Source organism: Grammomys surdaster, unplaced genomic scaffold, assembly GCF_004785775.1.
Source record: "Grammomys surdaster isolate TR1022 unplaced genomic scaffold, NIH_TR_1.0 170, whole genome shotgun sequence".
Classification (NCBI taxonomy): domain Eukaryota; kingdom Metazoa; phylum Chordata; class Mammalia; order Rodentia; family Muridae; genus Grammomys; species Grammomys surdaster.
The window spans coordinates 8,241,820-8,257,388 of record NW_021604618.1 but is presented as its reverse complement, the minus strand read 5'-3'; the positions used below and the strand labels follow the sequence as shown (position 1 = coordinate 8,257,388).

At 43.2% G+C, this 15,569-nt stretch overlaps 1 protein-coding gene and 1 pseudogene across 2 annotated transcripts in view; both read right to left on the bottom strand.

Moving 5' to 3' along the window:
• The window catches only part of Fbxo3 (F-box protein 3), a 36,796-nt gene extending 32,745 nt beyond the window's left edge, over window positions 1-4,051 (bottom strand). For both annotated transcript variants that reach the window (XM_028766812.1, XM_028766813.1), the window contains exons 1-2: window positions 3,897-4,051; window positions 1,326-1,415 (exon numbers count right to left, since the gene is read on the bottom strand). In XM_028766812.1, the coding sequence (XP_028622645.1) occupies window positions 1,326-1,415; window positions 3,897-4,000 (194 nt within the window). In that variant the 5' untranslated portion in view covers window positions 4,001-4,051. The remainder of the gene's footprint in view (window positions 1-1,325; window positions 1,416-3,896) is intronic.
• A 7,839-nt stretch (window positions 4,052-11,890) lies between these two features.
• LOC114620967 lies at window positions 11,891-14,307 on the bottom strand (annotated as a pseudogene).
• Window positions 14,308-15,569: the final 1,262 nt, after the last annotated feature.

Genomic DNA, 15,569 nt, shown 5'->3' with positions numbered 1-15,569 from the left:
AGTAACTGTAGCATGCTCGCCTCGAGTGAGGTACAGATCAGGTACAAGACTCACCACTGTAAAAACTGAGATTTGATTTTTTAAAAAAAAAAAAGGCTTTAGTTCTAAGCCTTTAGAAGTATTTATGGAAGCTGTTTCTGTATTTCTATATCCTTATGCCTCTGGTCCTTGATTTACAAATTTTATATATAGCAGGTGATGCCCAAAAGTTAAAAATGAGTACTTATCAACCCTTCAAATTCCCCCTTCCTCCTTCTTCCTCCTCCCAATACTTGACAGCTGTTATTAACTTTCCCTTGGTACAATTATGACTTTCAGCTTTAAAAAATATTCCCCAACTTTACTGCCCCTGACTTCCATAATTGAACAAAACACATTAGGTGTCCTTTCCTTCCACATCTCCTAAATCTCACTGTCATCTATGTTTTTATTCTGGCAATATGGTAACTTTGACTGGACCCAGTAACAGAAACTAGGGTTGGAAAGGAAAACCAGTACAGACTAGCATTATAGTAGTCCAAGGTCAGGATTCAAAACTATCTATTCTGCACTAGGAGCTGGGAAGGGGAAAAAGGCAAGGGATTCCAAGCATCACTGGAAACAGAGCTAACTAGAGGGGAAGCATCAGTATGCGATGACTACAGTTTACTAACATTACTGTATGTTTTATAACATGTTATAAGGAACTAAAAGCAAGGTTTTGGAAAGCTCCAAATACAATGAATAATACACACTTAAGGAGATGCAAATGCAAGTTAGCCTTCTTATTATATATGTGTATGTCCACTGAATTGTACTTTAGCCCATAAACATAAACAACTATTGTTTATGTTTATTAATTAAACCTTGTTTATGTTAATTAAGCATTGTTAATTAAAAATTTTTTATGTTTATTATCAATTAAAATGCAGTCTAGTGCAGCAGTTCTCAATCTGTGGGTCATGACCCCTCTGAGGGTTGAATGACCCTTTCACAGGGGTCACCTAAGACCATCCTGCATATCAGATATTTACCTTATGATTCATAACAGTAGCAAAATTACAGTTATGAAGTAGCAATAAAAATAACTTTATGGTTGGGAGTCACAGCATGAGGAACTGTATTAAAAGGTCGGTGCATTAGGAAGGGTGAGAACCGCTGCTATAGGGCCAAGTGTGGTAGCTCACACGTGTAGTCCCAGCACAGAAGAGGCTGGAGCAAAAGGACTGCCACGAGGCCAAGGCCAGCCTGGACTAGAGAATGAGTCCCTGTCTCCAACAGTGAAAAGTTTACTCTAAAACACTACACCATGTCCACAAAGGAAGGAACGTTCACATAATACTCACTCAGATATCAGCCAGTATTTTTTGCAGTGTCTTCTCCACAGTGGATCATGAGTTGATAGCTGGCTAAGTCTTCGACTAACATAGCAACAACTGGCAGTAACCAGATTCAGTTAGTATAAAAGGGGAAAAATAAAAATCAAAGATTAAAATAGTAATTGTTGAATCTTAATTCCCTTTATTGTTCTTATTTCTATTTACTATCCATAAAGCTGCACTGCGGTGTCTTTTAAAATCTACTTAATGTGTAAGTTAGAATAATTGCCCTGTGAGTAATAAGAAGAAAACAATATGCTGAGTCAAATTAAACTCCCAATAGATTGATACAGCTCAACCAAATACAGTTAAGCAAATATGCACCAAAACAATTAGAGCTTGGCAACAGGTTGTATACTTGGCTAAGTAGGACAGACTGCAACGGGCAAGAAAGAAACTGCAGTGTGCTGGATGAGTCTGTAGACAAAAATAGGATTCAACTCTACTCACTGCCACAAACATTTACAGAGGGGTCATCTCACTCCAGCTTAAAATTCTGACTACTACCTAAAGCTTTGAACTAGGAGTCTGTTCTTACAAGAGGCTACACGATCTCACCAGCCACACTTCATGCAGCCTGTTAGTCATTTCTACCTTTAGCAAAACCAGCTTTCCAGTTTTTCTAGTTGAACAGGCCACACTATTGGTAAGAAACCCATCAGCCTCTCAATACTGTTCCTCCACCAGGGCAGAAGTGCACCCTGCCACACTTGATGTTTTTCACTGTGAGTGGGTCATCCTGTCTTCCACATTCCTTACGAGTACAATATACATATTTCTTCCCAATACTTGGCCCCTCTGGTAATTACACACTTGTTTGACTTTTCATCTTGTCTACAGTAGTCAAGCTACATATAAAAGACCATGTCTCTCTAATTCACTATTGTAATCCTACATTTAACTGGCACATGGCAGACATTCAAAGAAACAAAACAAAACAAACAACCCTGAGCAAATGAATACAAAAATAAACAATCCTTACACTCTCGAAGTACACGCTCTGTTACTACAAACTCGGTAGTTGAAGAAGACAGTGGGAGAGTAAGGTTGCTAACTGAGGAGAGTGAAGTATTCCAGACAAGGAGCAGAGCATACACAACCATGTAAGCCGTCTGAAGGACTGTGCGAATATGATAGTGGAGGAAAGGGCCTGAAAGGCCTTAGATAATAAGCTAGTGGATAAGGGCCTTAAACACTGCAGAAGTTCAGGGTCCAGTGTGTAAACAGAGCTATCATGGGCTCTTAAGAAGAATGACAGCCAGACTGGTCTTTAGAACGTAAGGAGTTCAGGGTCCAGTGTGTAAACAGAGCTATCATGGGCTCTTAAGAAGAATGACAGCCAGACTGGTCTTTAGAACGTAACTCTGGCAGCAAGCAATCGAAGAAAGGTTGTCTAAATAACAAGTTACAGCAATAGAATATTTCAGATGAAATACATTTGAGCTGGCCAGCCTTCCCTGCAGAAAAACTTTCTCTGTGTTAGTACAAGAGTAGAGGGAAGTGTGTTTTCTGGAAAGACAAATAAATGCCTTAGCAGGTATGAGTGGAGGCCACAACAGAAACCCAGAAAAATACCTCTGCCACCACTTAGCCCAACCAACAGCTACCTGTAACTCCATGAAATCTGTACCTCTTAAAGGGTCCTAAAAACCAAGGACACAATCATCAAATGCCCAGGATCCAGTAATCAATCAAAAAACAAAAGTGTCTTCCCCATATGAGAGGGGCCATTTTGCAGCCTCTACAAATATACACGGAAGCACAAGAAACCCAGGCCATGCTGTCAAGAATGTAAACAATCCTGACACAGGGGGTGAAGGTGATAAGAAAGAGGTGTACAGCAGGTCCATTTGTCCCTCCACCCTAAAACAGTACTGATTTCTGAAAGAATTCTCTCATGCCCAGTGTTTATTTTTGGAGTAAATATTGGTCAACTGGGAAACCCTGAGGTAAATGCAGTCACCTGTAAGGCCTCACCGGAAGTCGATGACAAAACACAAAATCCAACCACCCACCATAAAAACGAAAACTGACAGCCAAAAAAAAGTCGCAGATAGAAAACAAAGTGCATGTAGCCCGCGATCACGATGGCATCAGAGAGTCAGAAGGTCGCAGGCCTCCTCGCGCGTATTCTACCTGCCCACGAGGGCCCTGGTCATCCTGGACCCCAGGCCCGACAGGGATGCGCGTGGGCCGAGACAGTGGCCTTTCCACAGCGCTAGACCAGGCCCCAAAGGGCCAGCGAGGGTCCGCAGGGTGCAGCACCATGGAGCCGCCTCTCTTTTCCGCAACCCGGCCTAGCCGAGGCTTGAAGGAAAGGGCGCTAAGTTCCCGGGGGCCTAGGCCTGGACAGGAATAAGACCTGGATGCCTAGACACCTCCTCCGCGTCTCCTTCAGCCCCCGGGGTGCTCTGCGGGATAACGGCCGCCCAGCAGTCACCCTGCTGCGGAGGGAGCCCGCGTCCAGCCAGCGACCCCGGGTCTCCTTCCCCGCCTCCTTCCAAGTTCCCATCCCTGCCGAGAGCACCGCCCCATTACTTGATTAGGTCCCTGTAGTCCACGAAGGATAAGATGAGCAGCAGAGGGTCGGTGGGCAGCGACTCCAGGGTCAGCAGCCCCGTCTCGGCCTCAACGGCAGCCATCTTGCCCGGCCCGCTGCAGCCTGGCACCACCCCGGCCCCGCCCCCTCCGCCCGAACCGCTGCGCGGCCGCTTGCACAGGTTAGTTATGTAACTGTCACCCGGCCCCGCCCCCGGGATGCCCCGCCCACCCCGCGGCCTGCCCTGCGGGGGCGCCGCCGACTCTAGTCTTCAGTTTATCGTAGTTGCCGTAAAGTCCCATCTCCTAAGCGTAGCCAGGCGCCTGCCAGTTTGTTTCCGAGTCTTCAGTCTCTTCTTCTGCGCATTTTATATCTAATATCCTCAAAGCCTCTCCCTAAATCTCACACTAACTCTACCTGGCCTTTGGGTCCCAAACCCATTGCTTCATTTCCAGTCCATGGTCTCTATTGCCAGCCTCGAACTCCCATCGCCACTCTCACCCCCACCTGTACTCTGAATAGCTGCTATGAGCCTTGTCCACTTAGGAAGGAAGGGATGATGGGGAAAGAGACACAGGGGAAGACACTCCAACTTTTGAAATGATAGGGAGGTTATAATTCTTCCACGGCCCACAAAGCAAAACCGTCCTAAAAAAAAAAAACAAAAATGACCTCTGGATAAATTCCTCATCTAAGATACCAGACAAATGTTAATTGCTCAAGCCCTTACCACCAGGCTTCTAAACCTACCCAGCCCAGAGAAAGTTTCTTCCAACTACTTAGTGTAAGAAATAATCAAATACAAATATTTTCCATCAAGTACTAGAAAACTTGAATTTAGGACAAGGAATTTGATTCTTTTTAACCTTCTGAGCACACCCTCTTGATAAGCATAAATTTGTCTTGCCTAGACACAATAGTTGGAATGATGATCTCTTTATTTCTAATATCAGGACAGAGGAAGATATGATATAGCCTGCCCCTCTGATGAGTTTCTCTCAACTACTTAACTTGGTTGGCATGGCAAATTTTCAGCCTACATGTAAGTAAAAAGTAAGGAAGTTGAATTTTTTTAATTTTATTTTATAAATTCGGATTTAATACCACAAGCATGGGGGCTGAACTGAATGACACCGCTGTAGGATGGGAAGGTGCAATTCTTCAGCTTTGTAAAGATGCTATTACACCGAGTTTGGAACAGGTATGGTGGACGGTGAGCAAGGAGTGAATTCCTTTCAGTTGGTTCAGAGGGGTTGTGTGGTGAGAGAGGCCTGGGAAACCCAAAAGACGTCACAGGCCAGTCACTTACAATTCCTACCTTACCAGGGACATGCCCTGCAGCCTGGGGAGCACTGACGGGGACAGAGGACTGGCTCTGCTCTTTAGAATGTGGAAGGGTCACTGCATAACATTTGGTTGGGGAAGAGACAAACCCAAATAGCCCTAGAGAGCAATCTAGGCTGTGTCAAATTGACAATTAAAGCTAACTAGAACTCTGAACAAAATACTAAAATTTTAAATGAAAACAAGATCACACAGTTCCCTACTGAAGCTTGAGGCCAAAAGGGAGGAAATGTACCTCTAAATATGTGCTTTTATTTATTTTTAAATTATTTCTTTCCCCTCGCTTATAAGACCTACAAGGTCTTGCTTGGAGGTGGGGAGGTCAAGTTCTAAAGGGTCTTTCTATGATAGCCTACAGGTGTCCTCTCTCCACGTATAAAACACAGTCTTTTAGGAGCCATGAGAATTTTCTGGGATTTATTATATCTTCCTTTTTCCAACCTAGGGGTCCTTCTTAGTGAAAGAAGAGAGCTGGGAGCTAGGGTTGGCTTGGGAGAGTATGAAGTGGGGCAGTGCTGTCAGGTGCGCTATACTCTGTTTTTAGTCCTCAGCCCCCAATTTGTATTTTCATCAAACAGTACCAGAGCCCAGTACCGTTGGGCCATGAACTGAAGGTTGTGTACCACCTGCAACCTTGTCTCAGTGCTGGGGGATCTGGACACCCTCCTGATTGTAATGAGGTAGCTCGTGCACTTGGGAGGCCAGGAGATGGAGAGAAGGGAGGATCATAACTAGGACGGCATCACCAGAACAATCTGGGCTGAAAGGCTGCCGAGTGAATAGGGCCGAAGTGGCGCTCCTCAGCAGAGCTCAAGAAAATCCTGAAGTGTGTTTATGCTTTACGGTGGAAAGCAGGGAGAAGGAGAAAAGTACAGGGGTGAAGATTGCGATGCTGACACTGGCGCTCAAAAGGCAGCCAGCTGGATGGGTCGGGAGAAACTGTGGCCCAGATTTAGCTGCTGTTGTGAAACATGCAGACATCCATGGCTAATGAGAAGCATGGAAGGGACCTGAGACGAGTATAGGCAGAGGCACAGCAGCTTCTCACACTGAGTCCTGGAAGTTGGTTGTCTTGTCCTATCTTTGGCAGAGTCTTAAGAATTTCTGAATTCACTGAACAAATGGGGTGTTTTGATTTTTTTTGTCTGCAGCAATCCTCTTGTTTTCTTGGAATCCAAGGATATAACCTTGGCCAGGTACCTGGTTTAAGTGAAGAGTAAATAGTCTTGCCAGGTGGATACATTTTAAGTGTTTTATATTGGTTGTTTTCGATATGGTGGATGGAGAATATGTCCAAGAAAGACTTGTAATCCCAAAGCCTGCCAACACTGTATTACTGATATGGTGTCTCCTACTAGATAGAGTGGGGAAATGCAGTATTTTCATGCAAAATTCCACACTTTCCAGGATGATGAACACTGGCGCCCATCAACTCAAAAGTCCTGTAGAATTAGGATGCTCCTATGTCTGGAACCTTACTGTGTTCTATTGAGAGCTAGACAGGTAGACGGTCTGTGTCACCGAAGACACAGCTAAGCTATAACCCGTTGGGGGCCGACTCTGAGCAGAAAGTAGCTATCATCTTTGCAGCCATCTCGAGCCATATACCCTGACAAGAGACTTGTTTTCAACAGCCCACAACAGCTGAGCACAGTCTGATAATTATCTTGCTTTTCTTACATATCTTGTTTTGTTGTTTAATGCCCCCAGCTGCAGGGTGCACGTGGTAAAGTATCTTCAGCTGCGTTCCCCTGCTTGTGCTTATATATACCTATAATTTCCTTTCAATAAAGGCGAGACTTGAGGCGAGACTTGAGAAAAAGAATAGATCAGACTCTGTCTCATCTCCATTCTTCGCGTCTCTGTCCCCACTCTCTCTCTTGCTAGGCCCTGACCCGCGGACCAGAGCAGCAGAACTGGCCGTTAAAATATCCATGTCATCAGTAACACTTCTTATGCAAACTCAGATGGGCTAGATTTTATTTTACTGTCAATACTCACCAGTAAAAGTTAAGAAGTAGTCTCTGCCTTTCTCGGTGCCCAGAGGGCTGACCGCTGAGCTCCTTCACTGCTCTCTCCTCTTATCTGGTCTGCTTGAACTCAGCCAATGGGATGTGCTGGGGAGAGGGCGAGGAAAGAACATTTATTCTCCATCTGTGAGGGTCTGGCTGTGCTTTCTGGTGAAAACGTCTCCTGTTGGTACCTTTCCCAGGTCTTTAGCTCCTGGCCTCTGAATCAGATGGATCAGAAGGAATATATTTCCTTGTTAAAGCACCTGTTAAATTTCCTCACAGTCATCCCGGCTAATTCTTTACCAGGTTTTCAGGTATTTGTTCCACCTGACACAGTGCAACTGCCTAGCACTCCTGTTACAGAGCATTTTATTTTAAGAAGAATTACACTTTGGAAACATCAGCTGTTAGGATTTTAGCATTCAGAATTTTAATCTTTTGAAAATGTAATTTTGAGAATTCTAGACTGAGGATTTATATCTTTCTGAATTTCACCTCTGAGGATTACAGTGCTTGGGTTTGTATGTTTGGGGATTATGACTGGGCACCACAGAAACAGCTACTACCCTAGGGCACTGCAAACAGATGGGAAAAGGGAATTTGTGGAACCTCAGTGCTGTGAAGAGGGACCACCAGCAGCCAGTGGAGATAACACAGGGCTTCATCTTCTGATATATGAGGTGCAGACCCTAAACTTGGTGTTGTGATCTCTGGGCTTGGATATCACAGCAAGTGGCTCACAACAGATGCTCAGAGCTCTGCATGGAGAACTGGCAGATTTAAGGTACACATGCAAGTCCCCATACATACCAAAAAATAAAACTACACTGAACTAGGAAAAAACCAGCTAGAGAGCCCAGTTTAAAATGAAATCTGTCTAATCCCTCACACTTAATTGTTTACTGGGATAAAAATATTACACAAGACAGATATTAAAGAAATATTCGTTCTTTGTCTAAACTTCTAGGCACACAAATCACCTGTCTCCTTCGATAATTCTGTTTCCCTGATGGCTTGGTTCTCCTTCGTGATTCCTCATTTGCTGAATTTTCCTATAAACTGCTTGTGGAGAAAGTGTATGTTTCACAGACACTGTAATTTAGGTTTACAATAATATAGTGGTAGCGTCCAACTCGTTTTATTCTTTTGCCTGTTGAATAGTAATTCACCAGAGAGCATGTCCAACGGCAGCACTTGGAGCTGCTGTGCTACGTGCTGCCTGTCACTGGTGGGCTGTGGCAGAGTGACCAAGCCAGCTCAGTCAACAGGCTCTCCAGCACAGGAGTGAGGATTAAAAAGAAAAACGACAATTAGACAACATTGTAGCATGACCCCAGCCTGTTCTGAGGCTGAGGTGGGTTTATTTTTTCCCAACCTGCTTTTATACCATTTTAATTACATGCAAATAATAAGATCAGTTCTAGGTTGAGGAACAAGCAAGGCAATAAACAAAGTCCCGTGATCACTCCCTTGATCACTGTGTCTAAGAGCTTATCAGGATGACCAAGATAAGCCTACTTCCCTGTAGAAAAAAAATAGCTCTAGCTTCCAATATTTTAGAAATCAGTCAAAAAAAGAGCTGAATACAGGGCATTTAAGTTGTCTTAACAGAGTCAATAAACAATATACATAGTTATTCTAGAACATCCTAAACAGTAAAGACCTCTATCATTGAATTATTATCAAGCCCCAGACAGCTTATGTTAGAGGCCCCTCCAGGTAAGTACCTGAATCTTTGACTTAGGACGTCACAGCTGGCCCTTTTGATCCTGAAATTCACACTGGGACTAGGATTTGTAAAATCTAACACCTTGGAAAAGCAGCCATAGGTTGTACTCCTACAATCCCAGCACTCAATGGGGCAGAAGCAGGAGGATTGCTGCAAGTTCTAGGCCAGCCAGGGATTCAGAAGACCCTATTTAAAAAAATTTTTTTTCGCCGGGCAGTGGTGGCGCACGCCTTTAATCCCAGCACTTGGGAGGCAGAGACAGGCAGATTTCTGAGTTCGAGGCCAGCCTGGTCTACAGAGTGAGTTCCAGGACACCCAGGGCTATACAGAGAAACCCTGTCTCGAAAAACCAAACCAAACAAACAAAAAAACCCTGTCTTGAAAAAAAGGAAGAAAAAGATGAAGAAGGAGAAGGAGGAGGAAGAAGAAGAAAGGAAAAAAGAAAGGAAGAAAAAAAGAAAGAGAGAAAGAAAGAAAAACAAACTTCTCTCCAGGCAGTGGTGGTGGCCGCAGGCCTTTAATCCCAGGAGGCAGAGACAGGCAGATTTATGAGTTTGAGGCCAGCCTGGTCTACAGAGTGAGTTCCAGGAGGCCAGCCTGGTCTACAGAGTGAGTTCCAGGACAGCCAGGGCTACACAGAGAAACCCTGTTTCGAAAACAACAACAAAAAAAAAAGAAAGAAAGAAAGAAAGAAAGAAAGAAAGAAAGAAAGAAAGAAAGAAAAGAAAAAGAAAAAAAAACAGGAAAGGAAAAACAAAAAACTTCTCAAAGCCTGAAAAGCAGCTGTTCTGTGAGTATGTTAACAGTATGTAAGAGAAACTCAGGTTACAAAAACATCATAGGAATATAGTTTTTAGCATTCTGGCCCCACTACTGAACAGATTATATAAAAGTGGAACCAGGTCAAGGGAAAAGGTAATTGTTTTGCTTTTTGACATCAAAGGGACAATGGAGAGTTCTTATGCCTGGAACACTTCAGTGACTGTGGACACTGAATTTCTTTTGAATGGTTCCCACAGTGTCCAATTCCTCATTCAGTCTCTACCAGAGGTTTTGGGGGGAAAGTAGAAGTCACCATTCCTGTAGGAACATCAAGGCTTCCTTATACTGCACTGTCAGAACACAGTCCAAGAATTCAAGAATTCTGAGTGCTTGTGAGAAAACTCCAAGAAAACAACAAGAGTCTTGTGGCCTCAGTTTCTCTCCACACATGAATTGTTCTGGAATGTGTTCTGTGCTTCTCCCTCCCTGGTGTAGTGAGTAGAAGTGAGCTTCTTCAGTGTTGTTATTCATGTGCCTCTATGGAAACACGTGTGTCCTTGAGATTGTACAATGTACTCAGATCAGTCTTCTTAGCCCTTAGAGCATAGATTGTCTGATGCCCTGAATAAAATTGCCTATTGCATGAGACTTTAGTTGGCCTCCATTTTAGGGCCCACTCTTGCTGTTTCATACCGCCAACTACGGTGGTAAGCACTGCACCTTGACTCTTTCTGCTTCTCTCCATTTATTTTATATTCATTCATGCTGCCAAAATAGCTTTCTCATTACTCTCTCAATTATAAGCTTATATTTTATATTTTAAAAACTATGTATATCCCTAGCATATAATTCTTCCCAATACAATGTTTTAAGTTATATTCTTTGCTTTAAAAAAGAAAAAAAAAGAAAAATCTATTACCTTAGTGGGTTAGCAGAGCTACAAAGTGGGACTGTATATCAAAATAAACAGTTTTTAAACAACCTGTTAGAATGTTTTTTGGTGGTGGTGGGTGGTTTTTTTTTTTTTTTTTTTTGGGTTTTTTGGGTTTTTTTTTTGTTTTTTGTTTTTTTTTTTTTTTTTGGTTTTTCGAGACAGGGTTTCTCTGTGTAGCCCTGGCTGTCCTGGAACTCACTCTGTAGACCAGGCTGGCCTAGAACTCAGAAATCTGCCTGCCTCTGCCTCCCAAGTGCTGGGATTAAAGGCGTGCGCCACCACTGCCCGGCGAAAAAAATTTTTTTTAAATAGGGTCTTCTGAATCCCTGGCTGGCTCAGCAGGTACATACTTGCTGCACAAGCCTGGCTGTTTGAGATAGACGCCCAGAACCATGTAAATGTGGACGGAGAGACCAACAAACAAAGTTGTCATCTGACTTCTGAACACTTGGCATGGCATGTAGACACCCCATCCACATCCACTTAGCACGTATGTACACACACACACACACACACACACACACACACACACACACAAATTCATCATCATCATCACGGCAGAGTCATTATGTAGCCCTGGGAGACCAGGCTGGTCTCACAGGGAACTCTGCCTCCCAAATGTTGCAAAGTATCTTCTTCAAATCATACCTTAGTTGTACATTTTCTTTAGATAAACAGAATTTAGGAATTTTAAATGTCTGTTTTTTTTTAAAGAGTGGCACATTTATATTATGAGCTTTTTTTCTTTTTCTTTTTGTTTAGTTTTTTTTATTATTTGACAAGCAGCAACATCATGTTTGTCATTTTAATGTAGATACAATTATTAGGTTATCATATTACCTAATCATATTAGGTTGCCATACTACAATATTTAAGTTTTTATTTTATGTCCCTTAAGATACATTTAAAAACACACACACATCAGCTGTAAACGTGAAAGGGAGAAAGCATGGTGCCCAACCAAATTCCACATTTCAGCAATACTTCACTCATTCTTTTAATAGAGTTTTAAGAAACATCATAATGACATGAGCTTGAAATATCTCTAGGCATTTTCTCTGATGCTCATGACATGGCATTGGTGATGTCGTAAACAGCAGAAAAACAGGGGCCGCCAGATGACCAAAGTATGGAGGCACAGGCCTGCTTTCTCCTACAGGAGCTCACCAACTGGGGATGGCAATGACCTCACACCCGCACCAGGAGAAGGTGTCATGAGACGTAACTGTATTCATCTGCAGACGCTTGGCTGTGCTCGATGTATTGCTTGTCTATCAAAACTTCTATGCACTTCTTAATCATGCTGACCCTGGGATTGAACCTGGCTCTTGACTGACTGATTACCTCTTGAATGAGGGCGTTGTGCCAAAGCACTTCGTGCTTTCAAGGTGTGGACGATAGCAGCTTGAAGATACATTTTTCCAGTCCTCAGCTACAGCACTTCTAGTCTGTTCCAGTTCTTGTGGTGTATCCTGCCCTGACCTAGTAATCTTAAATTTTGTTCTCTTACTGCTGACGCTCATATTTAATGAAAATGAAGATTTTGCATCGCTACCTCCCTTTTCTGAATCATGGTTAATCATTTCCACATCAAATAACGCTTTGATGTTTTGGTCAGCTCTTCTTCATTCATCTGGGTGCTGTCTTGAAGTTCTCTGTAGCTGACAGTTTCACTGTTGTTAAAGGCAAGAAGAACTGCCATTTGGTAGGTTGTAACCATAGCTACATATGGTTTTCCCAAATAGTTCATTTTAACTTCACCTGTATAGAAATAATGTAACCACAGCAGTTTCCTTCCTCTGAAATGCTGGATATAAAACAATTCAAACATCTGTACACTTTTTTCTAACTCTTAGAGAATTGCAAATGTGGACGAAGGAGCCTGAGGGAGAGGCCATGCACCAGCCTGAAGGACATATATTTGGATAGTAATCCCCAAATCTTTGTCTTGGTTTCTGATGAAATTGTTGAACTTATTGTTGAGATCAGCGTTAACACTCATGTCTGTGTACATTCGATGCAGCTTGCTGGTAAACTCATAACCACAGGCTTGCTTTAATTTATTGATCATGGCTTCTTCAGGATCCATAGACATAGACAACCCATGAATTAGACGTTTTGCTAGCATTCGTGCATAGAACTTCTGAAAGTCCTTGTCATCGATGTACTTGAAAACTGTGATGAAGCTGGTGAGCTTGTCCTCCACTTCATTCTCCATCATCCCCTTTGCTGACATCTTTAGCAAGTTGTCACAGTGCTTAGCAAGCAGATCAGGGGCTTTGCAAACAGACTTGGGTTCTCTGTGATTTACAACAGATGTAAGGGCCTTATCTAAAGCACTCACAAAATGCTGATCACCATTCAAAACAGGGTTGATAAGTTGAACGAATTTACCAGGTATTTCCAAAACTGATTCCACAAATAGTGTTGGCATATGTTCCTGAGTAAGGTTACTGGTCACTCTAAGGCCCTCATCATGGAAGTGTTTCTCCCACCTCTCAATCATATGAAGTAAACTACTGGACACAGCCCGGAGTAAGACGTACATATTTACCGTGTCATTCTTCCTCTCTTGCCGAGTGATACTGTGGCACTCTGAATGTCAGAACTGTAAGTGGTCTGCTGCCATCCGCAGCTGACCCTCGTGAATCACTTTAGTACATGAACTTGGATCCAAATAGTTTTGACATCTAATTTCTTCATCTTTTAATCTACCTAGAACCTTTTCCATATACTGTGAACAATTTGGTTCTTGTAATAAATTTGAAGCTTCTTGATTGTAATATCCTCCCGTCAGAAAGGGAGACAAAAATATTCCCCGATAAAACTTTAAGGGAAGTTTTTTTTCTTATACTGTTCAACAGGAACAAAGGAGTTAGTAACCCCATGGATTGCTTTCCGGTTTGGGTCTACCACAATCATTTTTAATTTCTCGAGGCAGTATCTGGATGAGGATGTTCTGAGGGGGTTCAACCATTAATGTCACATACCCAATGCTAGCTCTCCTATTTCCATAAGTGGTTCATTCATATCTACTACACCGTGGTCATATTGTAAATCAGCTTCTGTCAGTTTATTCTTTTTAATATACTGTTTTTTTTTTGGTTTTTCGAGACAGGGTTTCTCTGTGTAGCCCTGGCTGTCCTGGAACTCACTCTGTAGACCAGGCTGGCCTCGAACTCAAAAATCCGCCTGCCTCTGCCTCCCAAGTGCTGGGATTAAAGGTGTGCGCCACCACCACCCGGCAATATACTGGGTATTAAGATACCTATATAAGCAGTCCATACAGTCGGCACCCTTGCTGTATTCTTCCCAGTACCTATGATACATAACAAGCACTTGTTCTTCAAACTCCAGAACTCTCTTATACAAATGCCAAATGTGATTTAAATATATATACATATACGTATACATATACATATACATCTGTTTCCGCATAAAGTCTTTCTCCAAGTGGTTCAGGATAGGCCACACATATAGCATAGATATCTGAGAAGCAGTTGTTCCATGTTGCTCACTCGACACATTCTAACATAACAACAGCTTTGAGTGTAGTTAGGAGCTTGTTTCCATGTCTCATCAAAATCCACTACTCTTGGTTTTAAAGACATTATGCACATTTAGTATTGAAACCTTCTGCAGAAGCAGGGCAAGGGCAGGGGCCCGGGGAGGAACCACAGGTGTGAAGAATGGAGCCCCCTGCTGGGGGGTGGGGGAGGCCCACAGGCGGGGAGAGGGGGAGGGGGGCAGCCATGGCTCACAGCGCTGCTGAAGCTTCCTTCTGTGAGCTTTTTTTCTTAACAAACAAATTGAGGACACTTCCTTCTTAGGAAATATCTGAGTCTTAAGGGTGATTCCACAGTTATTCCTTAATATTTACATTTATCATATTTTATTTAATCAACTGCTTGTGAGATTTTGAAAAATTCAAAGTTTTATAATAGGCAACCCTGTAATAAATATTTGTATAAATTTGCTTTCTGAATTGTTTGAATTATGTTCAATTTGTACAATTTAGATGTAGAGTTACTGGGTCAAAACCTGCAATCCTCCAAGGCTCAGGCTGTTGAGGGAAGACTCTGAGATCCAGAAATTGAGGCGATCAGGAATGACACCCTGTCCTCCGGGCATGGCGGGATTGCTGCACTCTAGAACCCTGCAGCTGTGGTTGCCTGCACAAACCTGTGCAAGATCAAGCCAGTTGGCATCCCTGCACGAAGGGAAGAAGGGCTCACAAGCTCCCACCCTGGCTACAGAGGACAGTTGAAGTTTTCTGGAGGGAGGAAATTCACTTTTCTTTAAGGATATGGCCCTGGATGACTATAGGTCACTGGGTAAACCCACACTCATGAGTATATGAGCAGCACAAGATGGATATGACGGTGGGTGATTGTCTGTCTATCTATCTATCTATCTATCTATCTATCTATCTATCTATCTGTTAGCAATCTGTTAAACTCCACCTCCAGAGTCACCTGGCAACAGCCAGGTATGCTCCGCCCCACAGTTACCTGGCAACAGGCAGGCAACCCTGCCCACTATAAAAGGGGCTGCTTGGCCCCTCCTCTCTCTCTTGCTCCTCAACCCTGAGCACCTGCAGGTTATCCTCTCCCCTCTCCCCTTCTCTTCCCCCTCTTTCTAATTTTTCTTTTTAATTAAACCAAAATGGGGGAATTACTGTGACTCTAGCGGATGTCTGCTGGTTCCACACACACTAGCCAGAACTGGTAAGCTTCCCCATCCCCCACTGGCCAGAGTAACCCTCCACATCGTCCCAGGAAAGATTCCTTGAGCTAGAGTGAACCCTGTCCTTCCCTGAACCTCTCTAGGATGGCTTCCCTTGGATGAGACATTTCCCCTTTTCCTCTCGAGACAGTTTCTCGCTGCTGAG